General features: G+C 39.8%; 1 protein-coding gene across 21 annotated transcripts in view; it reads left to right on the top strand.

The window, feature by feature from the left end:
- LOC139748637 (uncharacterized) overlaps window positions 1–18,793 on the top strand; it is a 615,583-nt gene that overhangs the window by 278,064 nt on the left and 318,726 nt on the right. For 10 of the 21 annotated variants that reach the window (XM_071661860.1, XM_071661846.1, XM_071661861.1 and 7 more), the window contains 3 exons: window positions 3,871–3,972; window positions 11,178–11,323; window positions 15,980–16,160. In XM_071661860.1, coding sequence (XP_071517961.1) covers window positions 3,871–3,972; window positions 11,178–11,323; window positions 15,980–16,160 — 429 coding nt within the window. The remainder of the gene's footprint in view (window positions 1–3,870; window positions 3,973–11,177; window positions 11,324–15,979; window positions 16,161–18,793) is intronic. The other 11 variants (XM_071661858.1, XM_071661845.1, XM_071661842.1 and 8 more) reach the window with 3 other exon arrangements.

Raw genomic sequence — 18,793 nt, 5'->3', positions numbered from 1 at the left:
CGAAACCATTTCAAAACACCCTCTTCTGCATTCTTACATGACAGCTCTCTCTCTCTCTCTCTCTCTCTCTCTCTCTCTCTCTCTCTCTCTCTCTCTCTCTCTCTCTCTCTCTCTCTCTCTCTCTCTCTCTTGTTCTCTCTCTCTCTCTCTCTCCCTCTCTCTCTCTCTCTCTCTCTCTCTCTCTCTCTCTCTCTCTCTCTCTCTCCTTCTCTCTCTCTCTCTCTCTCTCTCTCTCCTTCTCTCTCTCTCTCTCTCTCTCTCTCTCTCTCTCTCTCTCTCTCTCTCTCTCTCTCTCTCCTCTCTCTCTCTCTCTCTCTCTCTCTCTCTCCTTCTCTCTCTCCTCTCTCTCTCTCTCTCTCTCTCTCTCTCTCTCTCTCTCTCTCTCTCTCCTCTCTCTCTCTCTCTCTCTCTCTCTCTCTCCTTCTCTCTCTCTCTCTCTCTCTCTCTCTCTCTCTCTCTCTCTCTCCCTTCTCTCTCTCTCTCTCTCTCTCTCTCCCCTTCTCTCTCTCTCTCTCTCTCTGTCTCTCTCTCTCTCTCCCTCCCTCCCCCCTCTCTCTCTGCCTTCTGTCTCTCTCTCTCTCTCTCGCCTTCTGTCTCTCTCTCTCTCCTTCTGTCTCTCTCTCTCTCTCTCTGCCTCTCTCTCTCTCTCTCTCTCTCTCTCTCTCTCTCTCTCTCTCTCTCCTTCTGTCTCTCTCTCTCTCTCTCTCCTCTCTCTCTCTCTCTCTCCTTCTGTCTCTCTCTCTCTCCTCTCTCTCTCTCTCTCTCTCTCTCTCTCTCTCTCTCTCTCTCTCTCCTTCTCTCTCTCTCTCTCTCTCTCTCTCTCTCTCTCTCTCTCTCTCTCTCTCTCTCTCTCTCTCTCTCTCTCTCTCTCTCTCTCTCTCTCTCTCTCTCTCTCTCTCTCTCTCTCTCTCTCTCTCTCTCTCCTTCTCTCTCTCTCTCTCTCTCCTTCTCTCTCTCTCTCTCTCTCTCTCTCTCTCTCTCTCTCTCTCTCTCTCTCTCTCTCTCTCTCTCTCTCTCTCTCTCTCTCTCTCTCTCTCTCTCTCTCTCTCTCTCTCTCTCTCTCTCTCTCTCTCTCTCTCTCTCTCTCTCTCTCTCTCTCTCTCTCTCTCTCTCTCTCTCTCTCTCTCTCTCTCTCTCTCTCTCTCTCTCTCTCTCTCTCTCTCTCTCTCTCTCTCTCTCTCTCTCTCTCATCAGTGACGAAGCTTGAGAAGAGTGTTCCAGTTTTAACCCATGTGAGGATGTGAATAGCTTGCTGAATATGTCTTTATCCGTGTACTTGAATGGAATTTTATTATTTACCAGCAGACAGTTTGTCTCCATTACTGTATAGGTTAGGGGTGATGTCGTGTCCCAAGTCCATTGTGTTCATTACTTATTATTGCACTTATTACGGTTGACTTTCATCTGGTTTGCGTGTCATTTTTATGTACATTAGTGGAGGCATTAAGATAACAGGAGCCAAGTGCATTATTAACTAGTTTCTCCTTGTTTTCAACCTCTCCCTCTAAGTTTTTCAAAGTTGGTTTGGTAAATTTTCATATGGTTTAGTAAATGTTTAATCTTTAGATTACTGTGATTATTTCTTTGATCCATTTATGTATATCTCTGATGCCTGTTCCCCCGGGAGCTCCCATCAAGAGGTTCCCACAGCAAAAGACTCATCACTTATTATGTCCTTACATCCCCCCATTGCATGCGCCATTCCATGCATTTTTCTAGTTTCTCTTCCTGCAGTACTCTTCCACTCTTCCCCATGTCAAAGGTGGTCTTCCTCAAGACCTCTCACACCAATCCCTTCAGATGTACTATCATTAACTCATCTTGTGAATTCCCCATCTTGTATTCTTTGTATGTACCTAAACCACCTCAAAGTATTACGTTTCACCCACTCTTCAATTCCACAGTTCATTCCCTTTGCATTGTTTGCCATACCAAATTTCTTAGACACCCCCTTCATTACTTTCTTCATTCCATCTCGTCATATCACATGCTGCTCTCAAATGTCTTGTTTCCGTAGCCTGGATTCTTGACCTGTGTTACTCGTCCCATGTCCATGTTTTGGCTGCATATGTCAGGATCAGGAGGTCTGGGTCTATGCTGTCTGTTAATCCTTTCTTCGTTTCCATACAGTGTTTTGGCTGCATAGATCAGGGTCAGGAGGCCTATGCTGTTCCTTAATCCTTTCTTCATTTCCATAGTGTTTCGGCTGCATAGATCAGGATCAGAAAGTCAATGCTGCCCCTTAATCTTTTCTTCTTTTCCATACGTCTTATTTATCTTTCCACAAGTAGTCTGTTAAGGGACTCGGTGACTCTTCTGCCTTGTACTTAAATCTATTTCCGTGTCACCAAACTTATAGAGGATAACTTCCAAGTACTGAAACTCTGTCATGTCTTCCAGGCTTTCTCCCCATATCTATAACACAATTTAGTACACTTACGTCTCTATAAGGCTTTGCAAAATCTATACTTTCACTTATTTTCCATTCAAACACCATTACTTCACTTTTAAATGCATATGTCTAAGAATTATCTTTAAGTTTCCCGTTTTCTTTGATGGATAAGATATTTCCCATTTTCTAATAGTTTTTAATCGCTCTTCCAGATGGCGTTACTGCAAGCATCACAAATTCTTTTAATTGTGATTCTTTGTATTTGTTTCTCTTGAGCACTTCATTAAACTTGCTTGGTACCTTCTGCAGGTACTCTTCACTCTCAGCAAACTACACAGTATCATCCGCAAACAGGCTTCTCACTAATCAGCATACCTTTCTACCACACTCAATCTCTGCACCCTTTTTCCCTAGTTTAGCTTTCATCTCTTATCAATCCATCCAAGTATGTGTTAAAAAGCCTTAGTGACATCAAACAGCCTTGCCTCACATCCACATGTATGTTGAATCTTTTGCACATCTCTATAACCACGGTTACACATACATTTGCCCCTCTATGGAAGGCTTCCACACCATCCAACAGTTGTTCCCCTTCTCCTTAAGTCCTTGAAACATTTCATAAGGCATTTCAGTTGACCCTGTCATACCTTCTTATAGCCACCTGAAACAGTCTCATTTTCTGAATTTCTTTTGAGAGAACTGCTTATCAGAAAGTAATTATTTTTACCCTATATGTTTGCCTCAAAACTACTGAAATGGTAAAGGTAAATCCTCCTTGGAGTAACTCTTGTTGTTTCATACCTGCTTTGGGGATTAAAAATCGCTGCAAATGCCAAAGATTTTGCAGTTAGCAGTAATTGTAAAATTGATTAATAACAATGAGTATGCGACAACTGTTTTATTTGCAATAATGTGTATGATGTGTTGTATTAGTTACTCAAGATGATCACTGAGCACTTTTGTAAGGCTTTTGAAAACTGCCTGTATGTAATGAATTACTGAAATTCTTATAATGCATTATAATGATACATGAGGCTAGGTAAAGAGATACCAAATTTCAAGTGGCATCATTTCCATTAGCTGTGTTTCTGTGTATGAGAAAGTACTCTTAAGAATATTTTATTCGTACCTTTAGAAGAGAATCAAAATGAATACTATAGTATAGTTAAATGTTGAATATTTGTTTCAAAAGAAGATAAATAGGTGAAGAACTGTTGTGAATTACTGTATAGCACGTGTACAGATAAAACCTACTCATGCTTGTAAAAGAATTTATATATAGGAGTGATACTTCATTAAAAAGTGTAATGTCTTAATTTGTATGGGTTTTATAACTTTTATAACTAACACATTATTCGTATGAAGAAAAAAGTTGATATCTCATTTTTCAAAGCATTACTTTTATTTATTTATTTTTTTCATCAGGGACTTGGACCGAATAGCTCAGGAAAATTTTACTGAAAAGTTAACTTTTTCAGGGTTATGCGTGGCCCTTCTACAAGCCAGTGGACGCTGATCTTCTTGGGTTGTCAGATTACCATGAGATCATAAAACACCCAATGGACTTAGGCACTGTTAAGGTAAAGTATTCTCTGTAGCACGAGATATACTGTCACTCGTTTTTTTGCGAACAAGATATGTCACCATTGTGTCTTTGAGACCTCAAATTTATCATGATAGTTAAGCAGACCCGTGAATGATGGAAAGAAACATTTATAGGCGTTGAACATGAAAGTGGATTGTTGATCACATTCCAGTTCCCATCAAAAGATGGCTGTATCTGTGATGTTCGATGGTCTTTAGTGGATGTCATTATATAGGCTGATAGAGTGGAAGATCTCTTGGTTATCAGTATTTAGAGCTGATAAGTTTGTATAGTAATATTGGGCATCTGATGATCATGTATGCTCATGAACTAGAATTTCCCAAGTTTTAGCCTTGCATGCAAGTTTATTGCATTTTTATTTTGGCACTGTTGTCTGAGCCTGTTTTTACCAAAGTTAGTTTCGTTATTTTGCTAGCAGAATATCTATGGGTGATCATCATCAAGGTGTTCTTTGTTAGTAAAGTTGTTGAGGTGGAAGTGAATTTTGATTGGGCTTTATTTTGCTGCTCATTTAAGAAGTAATCTCTGAATGTGATGTGCTTACAGAAAAGAAGCTGTTATCAGTTTTAAGTATATGCGAGAAGGGTCTCCACAAGATTGGGTAAACATAAAGATGAGAAAAAACCTGTAGGAAAAATCGGGGATTTCTTCAAGAAGGCTGAAGTACCGTGAAACCTTGCAGTAGTTCCCAGCAGCTTAGATGATGCAGACATGCTCATGGACACACTCCTATTGCTGTTGATTGTTACCAAATATCTTTAGTATCAATTTGCAGGATTTTCATGTCTAATCTTCACTAGGGAACCAGCTTCACCTACATGTAACTGAATGTGGTCATCTGAAGGTCACTTAAGAGATTCAATTACCTGTTGAATTTATAGTTTATCAATTTATCTGTATCGCTAATGCCCGTTCCCTTTAGGAACTCCCTCAAGGGGTTCGCCATGGCAAAAGTCTCCATAACTGTTGAACTACAGTGCTGCTACTTCGCCTTTAGTGCCTCACCTGTACAGGCCAGTGGCAGAGGGCAATTTTAATGCAGTGTTTTCAGAGGCTTCTACCCAATTTTCTTGCCTACTACTACTAATTATGTGTCTACCAAATATTGCTGCCTGATGTTACAACATACTACTGCTACTACTGAATTCTTTTACCTAAAGCTCCTGTCTTAACGTTCCTGTGTACTACTTCTCTGATGCTTCTCTCATTTTACCAAAAGGCAGGGCTTACCACAGGAAAATGTGTAGAGTTGCAAAGAACGAGTTGTGCGAGTTAAGTTTTGTCAACTGTTATTTGTGACAAGGAGAGATTAAAAGATTGTGGACACGATAGTTTATATACTTATATAAGATTATAGACAAAATGCAAATCATATGTAATTCTGAATCTGATTTAAAGTTATTTGTTAGGGAAGCTGCACCTATGAGGGGATTTTGGAAGGTGCAGTGTTTCAGTTTGATTTTCAGGAAAACTTTTCGTTGAGTTGGGAAAAATCTGCTATCTCATTTGGTGATGGAGGACCCAGTGTGTGACATGATTAAAGCAAGTTTTATTTTTTGAGAAATGGATTTAAGTTGACTTCATATTAAGAATTGTTGAGCACTAGCATGTGCTACTTGTCATATTTCAGTTAATCAACCTCTTTGGAAAGAACTTGGGAATTTATGTTCCAAAGTATGTTTTTGTATGTGATATATCATTACAGTCGTACTTTGATATTATTTCACTTGGTATGTCTGTCTGTGGGTCAAAGGCATACATATGCATTATCTCACAGTAGAACAAGGAGTTGTAGAGAGCCAGAAATTAAGCTAGTCAGCTGTAGCTCTCTCATATTCTTGAGGAACAATAGGTAAGAGGTAATTCAATACCGGTCTCTCTAAACAACCAAATGGTCCAAGGCTTCTCCTGAAGCCAGATGTTCTTATAATTGTCCTGGTCATTCAAGACCAGCTTGACCTTGATGACGTATCATGTTGTCATGCAAATGTGTCAAGATAGCCATCCCTCAGGTGTCATAAGTTCATGGCTGGCAACCAGATCAAGTTTTCTTCCAGTCTTTTCTTATTTTGTAATAACATATGTTTATTGAAATTGTGTAGTTTGTAATTCTCTTAGGTGGTTATTAAAGCTGCATATGACATTGATGAAAATATATTAACTGATAACATGGCTTTAGAGCGGAAATCGTCCCCTCCAGGTTTTACTTGAACAAAAGAGGGAACAGAGAAAAGACCAAGTGAGAATTATCTCTTCAGGGCTCAGTTCTCTGTTCTTAACGCTACCTCACTAATGCTGGAAATGGTGATTATATCTGAAAAAAAAAAAGACTTCAGAATAATGTTTTTCCCTAGAAGTTCACCCTTGATCCAGGGACACTTGTCGTGTGACTTTTATTAACTTTGTTCTGAAGTAACTTCACTACATAGTTGGTGAAATGAACTCAGATGTGTGTAGGCTTGGGAAATATTAAGTGAGATGACAATGATGACAAGTGTTTGGAAGAGTGAATTCTCTACTCAGAAATGTTACTTGTCAAGTACAGAAGAAGGACTTACAGTCTAGTTAGTGTGAACACTTGATATTGTTTTAATATCAGAACATGTAATGTGTAGTTTTGAAATTATATGTTTTAAGAAGTACACCATATAATCCATTCTGATGAGGACTTGTATAGCATCAATGGCTTCATGTAACTCATAGTTTGTGTTATATTTGTTTGGATAGAGAGCACATCCATTGCATCTTCTTCGCTATCACAATATATTTTTAGGTTTTAATAAGATCACTTTTGCTGTGGCTCATTTTTTCATTCATGCTCATTTCAAGTTATTGTTTTTGACTTACTCCTGTGCTCCAGCAAATATGAATCATGTGTTTTTACTATGACATAAAACTCACCATCTGCTGCAGAATGCATTACCTTTATAGACACAGGAGTTTTATGAAATTGTGCAAGCTTTACAGCAACCAGTTTCACGTGTTATGCCTTTTCACCAGGCATAAAACTGATACTTTGTTTCCATAACAAGGTATGTGTGTTAGAGTAGATTCTGCTTGTATATTGTCTTATTGAAATGACTAGAAAGTTACTTTTGGTAAACAGAAATCTTGTATATCCTCCATGTGAGTGCTATGGGGACATGTTGCTAATTTTCACCCTTTCATTGCTCTGAACCACAATTGTAATGCGACATTGTAGAGTGCTCTATATCATGATCTTGGCTTTGGTATTCAGGACACATTTTGAATTCCCATATTTCTGATTCCCTATCTTGTTAATAAATTATTAGCACCCTAACAAGACAGCTAGAAAAGATTTCACGCATTTACAATCAATAAATTGTTATAGTGTGTAAGTGCGTCATCATTGTGGTAAGGCAGATTTACAACTTTTGAAGACAGGTTTACAGTAAAGGAAACAATATGTCTTGTATTAGTGTTTATGTTTTGTTTGAGAATCAGACTATTTTTTTGATTGATCCTTGTTAACACTCGTCTGTATAAATGATTAGTAAATATGTAAGCTGCTTATAGATTATGAAGGATTTTTTTAAGGCACCAGTCATGGGCAGAAGACCACATCAAGGCTTGGCTTCATTGAAATAGAGAATTATTTTTTTTTATAATTTTTCACAGTACTTCTTCATGATGTACACAAGTTTCATGATATATTCTCTTGTAGTTCTGTTCCTGTATCTGTTGAAGAATTAATCACTGTCATCATTGTTATGATTTTTAGATCTCTTTGAATAAGTTTTGATATATCCAAGATTAGAAGATAGGGGAGATTAGTTGTATTTTTATGGAGAGGAAGATGCATTTTCTTCTTCATAGTGAGAAAAGCTAATGTGGAGAACAGAAGAATGATTTGGGAATGTCATAGGGGCAAAGTCAGGGGTTAGTGTGAGGGTAAGAGGTGTGGAAGGAGTAGCACTGCTTCTGGAGTAGGTGTTAGGGGAATATGTGAAAAAATATAAGTTAAGAAGTAAGCCCCAGATGGATGTGGGTAGAAATGAAAGTGGATTAGTTATGGGTAGTGCGTGATCATTAGTGCTTAAGCACCTAGAGATGATGGGAATTAAGAAGAAGGGTGTGTTTTGGGAGGGTCTGAGTGAGTTTGTCAGCATTTTTGATGTAAAGGATTGAGTAGTTATGATGGGTGGTTGGAATGCTAGAGTGGATGATGTGGCATAATTGTTGGGTGTGGACCACTCCATGTGAATAAGATTAGTGAACACCTCGCGGATGCTGAGAAAGCAATGGTTATTGGGAATACCAGGTTCAAAAATACAGTCATAGATGAGAAGGAAAGATGGTTAGTGGGCACTGTTTGACTGTGTACTATTTGATAGGCTTGTAGAGAAATCTTTTTTAATTGAATATTTAAAGAATTGTAACATTAATATTAGTGAAGGTCTATACAAATTGGATAGATGTAGGCAACATTTGTGAGTAGTTCCTTCTCTTGTCCGCACAAGAAAGATTTTATGAGAGGCATGTTGCCATGCCCAAACATGCAAACCTGAACACCACCATCCGGTAATGCTTGTTTACCAATGGCATTGTAGCTACGTCTTTTCCTTGCATATAAACTGACTGCTCTGCTTCTTTTATCTCATTCTTGTATCTCCCCTGATAATGTGGTCATTACACAAAAGTGCACTTGGGAACTTATGGCCCACCCACTCTTTTTTTTCATTTATTATACTTAGTCTCTGTCTCCCGCGTTAGTGAGGTAGCACAAGGAAAGAGACGAAAGAATGGCCCAACCCACCCACATACACATGTATACACATAAACGCCCATACACGCATATATACGTACATATAGTTTGTAGTATGCATACATATACCTAGACATGGACATATATACACATGCACATATTCATACTTGGTGCCTTCATCCATTTCCGTCGCCACCCCGCTACACATGGAATAGCCCATATACACACATATACATACATATATAGACACATACATATATGTACATATTTATATGTTCATACTTGCCTTCATCCATTCCTGGCACTACCCTGCCGCACAGGAAACAGCATCGCTACCCCCTGCTTCAGTGAGATAGTGCCAGGAAAGCAGACAAAAAAGGCTACATTTGTTCACACTCATTCTCTCGGTGTCATGTGTAGTGCACCAAAACCCAGCTTCCCATCCACATCCACGCCCCGCAGACCTTTCTATCGTTTAACCCCAGACGTTGCACATCCCCTGCTTCAGTCAATTGACAGCACATCAACCCCGGTATACCACATCGTTCCAATTTACTCTGTTCCTTACACGCCTCTCACTCTCCTGTATGTTAAGGCCCCGACATCTCAAAATCTTTTCACTTCATCCTTCCACCTCCAATTTGGTCTCCCGCTTCTCCTAGTTCCCTCCACCTCTAACACATATGTATACCCTAGCCTGAGCCAGGTACCTATTTTATTGAAAACTCCAAGGGGTGGGTGAACAGCTGGGTTGACTGTGGACCGACTGCCGCACTCAACCCTCGGTGGCCTCTGAATGTGCCATGATCCAAAATTCTAACTGCTACACCATGTAAGGCATGTTTGTGAGGTGTAAGAGAGGAGGGTGATTAGGTCCAGTTGAGGGTGGGTCTGATGCAGGGGTGTGATGTCGTCATGGCTGTTTAATTTATTTGTGGATGGAATGGTGAGGGAGGTAAATGCGAGGATCTTGGAAAGAGGAGTAGACATGCAGTCTGTGTGGGGGTGGAGTCGGTTGTTGTTTGCTGATGACTTGGCACTGGTGGCAGATTTGGATAAGAAACTGCAGGTGGTGTCTCAGTATGGAGAAGTAAGTGAAGGGACAAAGATGTTAGTTAATTTGAATAAAAACATAGTTCTTAGGTGTAGCAGTGAAGAGAGATGGGTTGTTTGGAATGTATGTTGGAATGGAAGGAACTTGGAGGAAGTGCAGTGATTTGGATGCCTGGAAGTGGTTATGGTAACAAAGAGAACCATGGGAACTGAAGTGGGTCAAAGGTCCTTGGTGGAAGAGACTTCATTGTCTTTAAGGTCAAAGTGGGTTTGTTTGATGATGTAGTAGTCCCGATAGTGCTGTTATATTACGCATTAGCAAGAATCATGAGGAATAGTCTTATATATTCATATTATTTGATGGCGTGAAGTAAGTATTAGTTAATGGTGTTATCAGATTCCTTCAGCATGAAGTTATGCTTTATATGAATAGTCACATTCTGAAAGGTGTATTATTGGGAGTATAGTCTTGTCAAAGAACTGTTTACTCCAAAGGAGTTCATCATTTCCCTGTCAATGTAAGTAATACATTCGTGAGCTGCAGGAGTATGAGGAAAGGAGGCCCTGGGTAACACCAGAACCCATTCTTAGAAAGGTGCCCTGGGGCAATTCTGATAAAGTAAGTAGACGGTAGTTGGCATGTGTTGCCATACTCCTTCTCCTTGAATTCTTACTAGAGTGAAAATTTATGTCTGGCAAGGCTATATCATTGTCAGTTGAGGGAACAGAGTAAATACAGTCTTTTCAGTCACTTTGAAGGAGTCTATCCTGTTGCCTCTGCTTAGAGTAGCACATCCTTTGGCTGCTGGGGCTTTTGGAAAAGATGTCTTGGGTAACAGTAAGACCTTTGTCTTGGGTAACAGTAAGACTCTTTCTTGGAAATGGGTATTGGACCTGTGCTGGTGGCCATTTAAGGGTGAGGCACTAAATTCTAAGAAGTGGCACTGAAATTTGCTAGTTCTGGAGACACTTTTGCTGTTGCCACTCCCTTGAAGGAGAAAACTGATGGAATGGGCATCAGAGATATTGATACATATGAATTGATGTATTATTAACCACTGGAAGTTCCCAGATGGAACTGGCATCAGAGAAATAGATAGATTTGAATAGATATATCAGTAATATTAGTTGCTGAAGGATGATAACCTTGTTTAATAATCTGTTGCATCAAAAGTGCTGTCTACACTTCTGAGTATGATACAGCCTTTGGCTGCAAGAGTACCTTGGAAAAAGGGTCCTTGGGTAACATTGGCATTCTAGGGTGATATTAAATAGATAAAGTACATGATTTTTTCATCGACATTATTGAAAATATGGTGATGAGGATTTTTCAAATATATGATTCTCACAGTTGATTTGGTGTAATTCAAATTAAAAGATACGATTTTTTCTAATTTCAGAGTAAAATGGATAACAGAGAGTACAAGAATGGTGCAGAGTTTGCAGGGGATGTTAGAACGATATTTACCAATTGCTACAAATATAACCCTCCTGATCATGATGTTGTAGCTATGGCTAGAAAAGTACAAGATGTTTTTGAAATGAGGTAAGTTTTGTTTTGGGAATGCTTGTTATTATGACTTTTCATAAACAACAAGTGTAACAATAGATTTCAATGATGCTCTCCTTGAATTGTATGTTTTAAGTAAAGAATTTGATATAGTTCAACATTGTGAAATGAATAGATATTACATGTCTGGCTGTAAATCTTTTTGGAAGCAGTATTGAACAGGGTAGATACAGATTTTGTACAAGTTAATTGCAAAATTTGTTGAAAGGTTTTGCAGTATTTGCTTGTAAAATTGAAGAAAATTATTGATTTTGAAGCCAAATGACCAAACTTGAGAGCATGTTTTAGTTTTTGCCCTGCATTATGTAGGATATGAACATTTAGCTAAATTTATCTTATCCATATACTTGAAAGCTCTTCTAATATGTCTCCTTAACTATGCGCAAAAGATGCTTGTGGCATGAGAAGAGTGGGAGGTGGGTTGATTAGAAAGGGTAGTGAGTGGTGGCATGAAGAAGTAAGATTATTAGTGAAAGAGAAGAGAGAGGCATTTGGACGATTTTTTTTTGCAGGGAAAAAATACAATTGAGTGGGAGATGTATCAAAGAAAGAGACAGCAGGTCAAGAGAAAGGTGCAAGAGGTGAAAAAGAGGGCAAATGAGAGTTGGGGTGAGAGAGTATCATTAAATTTTAGGGAGAATAAAAAGATGTTCTGGAAGGAGGTAAATAAAGTGCGTACGACAAGGGAGCAAATGGGAACTTCAGTGAAGGGCGCAAATGGGGAGGTGATAACAAGTAGTGGTGATGTGAGAAGGAGATGGAGTGAGTATTTTGAAGGTTTGTTGAATGTGTTTGATTATAGAGTGGCAGATATAGGGTGTTTTGGTCGAGGTGGTGTGCAAAGTGAGAGGGTTAGGGAAAATGATTTGGTAAACAGAGAAGAGGTAGTAAAAGCTTTGCGGAAGATGAAAGCCGGCAAGGCAGCAGGTTTGGATGGTATTGCAGTGGAATTTATTAAAAAAGGGGGTGACTGAATTATTGACTGGTTGGTAAGGTTATTTAATGTATGTATGACTCATGGTGAGGTGCCTGAGGATTGGCGGAATGCTTGCATAGTGCCATTGTACAAAAGCAAAGGGGATAAGAGTGAGTGCTCAAATTACAAAGGTATAAGTTTGTTGAGTATTCCTGGTAAATTATATGGGAGGGTATTGATTGAGAGGGTGAAGGCATGTAGAGAGCATCAGATTGGGGAAGAGCAGTGTGGTTTCAGAAGTGGTAGAGGATGTGTGGATCAGGTGTTTGCTTTGAAGAATGTATGTGAGAAATACTTGAAAAGCAAATGGATTTGTATGTAGCATTTATGGATCTGGAGAAGGCATTTGATAGAGATGCTCTGTGGAAGGTATTAAGAATATATGGTGTGGGAGGCAAGTTGTTAGAAGCAGTGAAAAGTTTTTATCGAGGATGTAAGGCATGTGTACGTGTAGGAAGAGAGGAAAGTGATTGGTTCTCAGTGAATGTAGGTTTGCGGCATTGGTGTGTGATGTCTCCATGGTGGTTTAATTTGTTTATGGATGGGGTTGTTAGGGAGGTGAATGCAAGAGTTTTGGAAAGAGGGGCAAGTATGAAGTCTGTTGGGGATGAGAGAGCTTGGGAAGTGAGTCAGTTGTTGTTCGCTGATGATAGAGCGCTGGTGGGTGATTCATGTGAGAAACTGCAGAAGCTGGTGACTGAGTTTGGTAAAGTGAGTGAAAGAAGAAAGTTAAGAGTAAATGTGAATAAGAGCAAGGTAATTAGGTACAGTAGGGTTGAGGGTCAAGTCAATTGGGAAGTAAGTTTGAATGGAGAAAAACTGGAGGAAGTAAAGTGTTTTAGATATCTGGGAGTGGATCTGGCAGCGGATGGAACCATGGAAGCGGAAGTGGATCATAGGGTGGGGGAGGGGCGAAAATCCTGGGAGCCTTGAAGAATGTGTGGAAGTCGAGAACATTATCTCGGAAAGCAAAAATGGGTATGTTTGAAGGAATAGTGGTTCCAACAATGTTGTATGGTTGCAAGGCGTGGGCTATGGATAGAGTTGTGCGCAGGAGGATGGATGTGCTGGAAATGAGATGTTTGAGGACAATGTGTGGTGTGAGGTGGTTTGATCGAGTAAGTAACGTAAAGGTAGGAGAGATGTGTGGAAATAAAAAGAGCGTGGTTGAGAGAGCAGAAGAGGGTGTTTTGAAATGGTTTGGTCACATGGAGAGAATGAGTGAGGAAAGATTGACCAAGAGGATATATGTGTCGGAGGTGGAGGGAACGAGGAGAAGTGGGAGACCAAATTGGAGGGGGGGAGATGGAGTGAAAAAGATTTTGAGTGATCGGGGCCTGAACATGCAGGAGGGTGAAAGGAGGGCAAGGAATAGAGTGAATTGGATCGATGTGGTATACCGGGGTTGACGTGCTGTCAGTGGATTGAATCAGGGCATGTGAAGCGTCTGGGGTAAACCATGGAAAGCTGTGTAGGTATGTATATTTGCGTGTGTGGACGTATGTATATACATGTGTATGGGGGTGGGTTGGGCCATTTCTTTTGTCTGTTTCCTTGCGCTACCTCGCAAACGCGGGAGACCGCAACAAAAAAAAAAAAACCTATGTATATATTATTATATGTTTATGATAGAGTTGATAGAGATGCTGTGTTGAAGGTATTAAGTATATGTTTATGATAGAGTTGATAGAGATGCTCTGTTGAAGGTATTAAGAATATATGGTGTGGGAGGTAAGTTGTTAGAAGCAATGGGGCTTGAAGATGCAGGAGGATGAAAGGCGTGCAAGGAATGGAGTGAATTGGAACGATGTGGTATACTGGGGTCGACATGCTGTCAATGGATTGAACCAGGGCATGTTAAGCGTCTGGAGGAAACCATGGAAAGTTTTGTGGGGCCTTGATGTGGGAAGGGAGCTGTGGTTTCTTTGCATTATACATGACAGCTAGAGACTGTGTGAACGAATGTGGCCTTTGTTGTCTTTTCCTAGTGCTACCTCGCGCACATGCGAGGGAGGGGGTTTTTATTTCATGTGTGGCGGGGTGGCGACAGGAATGAATAAGGGCAGACTATGAATTATGTACATGTGTGTATACGTATGTGTCTGTGTGTGTATATATATGTATACGTTGAGATGTATAGATATGTATATGTGCTGTGTGTGGCCGTGTATGTATATACATGTGTATGTGGCTGGGTTGGGCCATACTTTCGTCTGTATCCTTGCGCTACTTCTAATGCGGGAGACAGCGACAAAGTATAATGATAGATGAATAAATATTATTAAACTTGATTGCAGTTTCCCATGTCTGCTAGGTAGCACCAGGAAACAGATGAAGAATGGCCCATCCACTCATATACACACATGTATACACAAATGCTCATACATGCACATATACATACACATACTCAGACATATACATATATGCACATGTACATATTCATACTTGCTTGGCTTCATCTATTCTTGGCACTACCTCACCCCACAGGGAAAAGTATCCCTACCCCCTGCTTTAGCGAGATAGCGCCAGGAAAAGAGACAAAGAAGGCCACATTTGTTCACACTCGGTTTCTATCTGTCATGTGTAATGCTTTGGAACCACAGTTCCCTATCCACTTCCAGGCCCCACAGACCTTTCCATGGTTTCCCCTAGACGTTTCATATCCCCTGGTTCAGTCCATTGACAGTGCGTCAACCCCAGTATTCTGCATCGTTCCAATTCACTCTATTCCTTGCATGCCTCTCACCCTCCTGTATGTTCAGGCTTCGATATGTCAAAACCTTGTTCATTCCATCCTTCCACCTCCAGTTTGGTCTCCCGCTTCTCCTTGTTCCCTCCAATTCAGACACATATATCCTCTTTGTCAACCTTTCCTCACTCATTCTCTTTGTGTCCAAACCAAATGTTTCAACACACACTCTTCTGCTCTCTCAACCACACTTTTTATTTTCATACAGTGGATTGAACCAGGGCATGTGAAGCGTCTGGGGTAAACCATGGAAAGTATTGTGGGCCCTGGATGTGGAAAGGGTGCTGTGGTTTCTGTGCATTATACATGACAGCTAGAGACTGAGGGTGAATGAATGTGGCCTTTGTTGTCTTTTCCTAGCGCTACCTCGCACACATGCGGGGGGAGGGGGTTGTCATTTTCATGTGTTGTGGGGTGGCGATGGGAGTGAATAAGGGCAGACAGTATGAATTATGTACATGGGTATATATGTCTGTGTATGTGTATATATGTATACGTTGAGATGTATAGGTATGTATGTGTGCGTGTTTGGACATGTATGTGGGTGGGTTGGGCCATTCTTTCATCTGTTTCCTTGCGCTACCTCGCTAATGCGGGAGACAGCGACAAAGTATAATAAAATGAATAAGTGAAATATATCTCTCTTACTGTTTTGCTCATGTGGGAAACAGCAATCAAATATGATAATAATAATAATGGTAATATGAAGAGCCATCAGTTTCTTTAGCTATGAAGACTTTGTTGCCGTGGCCACCCCTTTAAGGGAGTTTCATTTGGAACAGGTATCAAAGATATAGATAGAGTGATAGATTGAGTTTTAATGCTTCATACCCCTAATTCCATGCTCTCTTTCATTGGTTTTTATTTGATTGTAAAATGTAACTGATATGTTTCTTCTTCATTACAGATATGCCAAAGTGCCAGAAGATGAGCCATTTGAAATTCAGCCAGCAACAGACTCTGAGGAATCAGATAGTGAAAGTGAAAGTGAAACAGATGACTCAGAAGATGAGAGAGAAAGAAAATTGGTACAGTTACAAGAGCAGCTACGGCAGGTGCAGGAACAGATGAAGGTGGGTCTTGAATCTGTAAGTTGTTCCTTTTTATCTTTTAGTTTTGAATTAAAGTATTCTGCTATGATGAACCATTTAAGTTAGTATGTTTAGCAGTTCATTGGTTTTTGCCTTATGCATTAATGTTTTTACATGCTTGAAAAAAGTGTCTTTAAATGTGGGAAAAATGACATGATTCTTATGATGGAGCGTTTGTAAAATCAAGTACAAATTAGTGCTTTTGTCTTTGATTTTTGTTTTGATTTTGATTGGGTTCTCAGTAGTTGACCTGGGTTTTCATTGCCTGTCCACATTGTATATTGGTTCAGGAATTGTAGTTGAGCTGTGACGGTGTATTGGACCCTTATTCACCAGATGGAGATGGGAGTGGAATGCAAGATAATGGGCAGACAGTTTAAATGGTGATTAAAGCACAGTGAACCCTTGATTTAATGGACTGATGGGGGGTGTCCATTAATGCTGAAAGTCTGTTAAATCTAAAGTAATCTAGTTGAAGTGTAGAAAAAGTTTTTTAGTGAGATTTGATAAAAGAGATGCATTTGGGTAGTACTTACAAGGAAGGATTGCATATGATTGGGAGATGTATTATAGAAAGTGGCAGCAGATCAAGAGGAAGGTGCAGGGGTTAAAAAAGAGCGCAAATGCGAGTTGAGAGAGTATCATTAAACTTCAGGGAAAATATGGAGGTGTTTTAGGAGGAGGTAAATGATTTTTTTTATACAGTGATTAAAGTACTGTATTATCATCTGTCTTTTTTGTTAAATCCGAAATTTGTTATATCAGGGCACGTTACTTTGAGGGTTTACTGTAATTATTGCAGTGCACAAGCATGTTGGCTTGTTTGTTTTGTGTAAGATTGGAAAATGGCTCATCTGAGTAGGACTTTTTGAAATCAGACATTTATAGCACTTTTTCTTGAAGTACCTTCATCTAGCCTTATTTATTTTAATGCACTAAGGTAATCAACATTATTTGATTTCTTGTGTCCTATTTGAATTTTTTTCTCTTGCTTCATCCGTGGATTTCCTTTACCCTTGTTTTTTAGTGGTATTTTAGGTATTGTTTTAGTGATATCTTAATACCAATTTGCCATTTAATGCTGAATCATTTTAAACTTTTAGGATTATCATATACCCTATACACATTATGTTGTATAAACTCTTAGGATCATCAGTTACCCTATGCACATTATGTAGTACATTGCTTGAAAAGTTGTGAATTTGTCTTACCATGAAAAGCTTGTAAAACTGATGTGGGTTGGTTGAAAAGTTGTGACTTTGTCTTGCCCTGAAAAACTAGTAAAACTGACATGGGACAAACCAGTATTATACATACTGTATCCCATCCCATCAGCAGTCTGTCACCTTTGAGGCATGAAGGGGTTGAGTTAGTCCAGTACCTTTGGGTTTCTCAGTGATCACCTAAACACAAACAGTTCTGCCTGTCACCCAGGATCGAATTTGGATCCACATATAATGAATGCAATGAACATCTCATTATATGTGATGGTAATAATTTTCATAAAAAGTGATTTTCTTGGAAGATGATTTTTGCAAAATGTAATTTGTAGATACAGTTATGTTTAGATTGACACACACTTGATAAGGACATGCATAGGTTTGTGTAATTTTTCACCGAAACTCTATCTAAAGTGACTGGAAGCAAAAGTAATTGTGAGAATTGTTGAGAATAAGTTAACATGGTTGGCAGGGTATATTGGAGGGTAGTAACAGAGGTGTTGAGAATGTTTAGGAGAGTTTGCAAAAGATTTTTAAACTATAATGTGAACAAAACTAAAGAAATGAGGTGCAGCAGCAGGAAGAGGTTGAGGGAAGTTTATTTGGGTGTCTTTATTGTGAGTTTAGTTGAGGAGGACTTGAAATGTTGTGCTAAGTTCTTGATAGTGGACATGACAACAATGGGAACCATGGGGGCTGGAGTGGTCACAGGACATGGCAACAACGGGGACCATGGGGGCTGGAGTGGTCACAGGATAAAGGATGAGCTTCGTCTATGGCACATTGAAGGTTGTGGAAGAAAAAGTCTTTTTCTGTGAGGGCAAGGGTATTTTAGTGCATGGAAGTCTAGGGCTTTGAAGTTGAAGGCAAAAGAAAGAAATAGGATGGGTATACTGCAAATGAAATGCTTAAGGGTGATGAGGTGAGTTTATCGTGAAAAAATGACTCTTTTTAGTGAGTTGTAAGTATTCTTATTGGAAGAGTTGACCAGGGTGTGGAGAAATGGTGCAGGCATGTGGAGAGGATTGGTTAAAAGAGACTGATGAAGATGATGTATATGTGAGAGAGAGAGAGAGAGAGAGAAGAGAGAAGAGAGAGAAGAGAGAAGAGAGAGAGAGAGAGAAGAGAGAGAGAAGAGAGAGAGAAGAGAGAGAGAGAGAGAGAGAGAGAGAGAGAGAGAGAGAGAGAGAGAGAGAGAGAGAGAGAGAGAGAGAGAGAGAGAGAGAGAGAGAGAGAGAGAGAGAGAGAGAGAGAGAGAGAGAGAGAGAGAGAGAGAGAGAGAGAGAGAGAGAGAGAGAGAGAGAGAGAGAGAGAGAGAGAGAAGAGAGAGAGAGAGAGAAGAGAGAGAGAGAGAGAGAGAGAGAGAGAGAGAGAGAGAGAGAGAGAGAGAGAGAGAGAGAGAGAGAGAGA

Source organism: Panulirus ornatus, chromosome 5 (assembly GCF_036320965.1).
Source record: "Panulirus ornatus isolate Po-2019 chromosome 5, ASM3632096v1, whole genome shotgun sequence".
NCBI lineage: Eukaryota > Metazoa > Arthropoda > Malacostraca > Decapoda > Palinuridae > Panulirus > Panulirus ornatus.
This window is presented reverse-complemented; position numbering and strand designations above follow the sequence as displayed.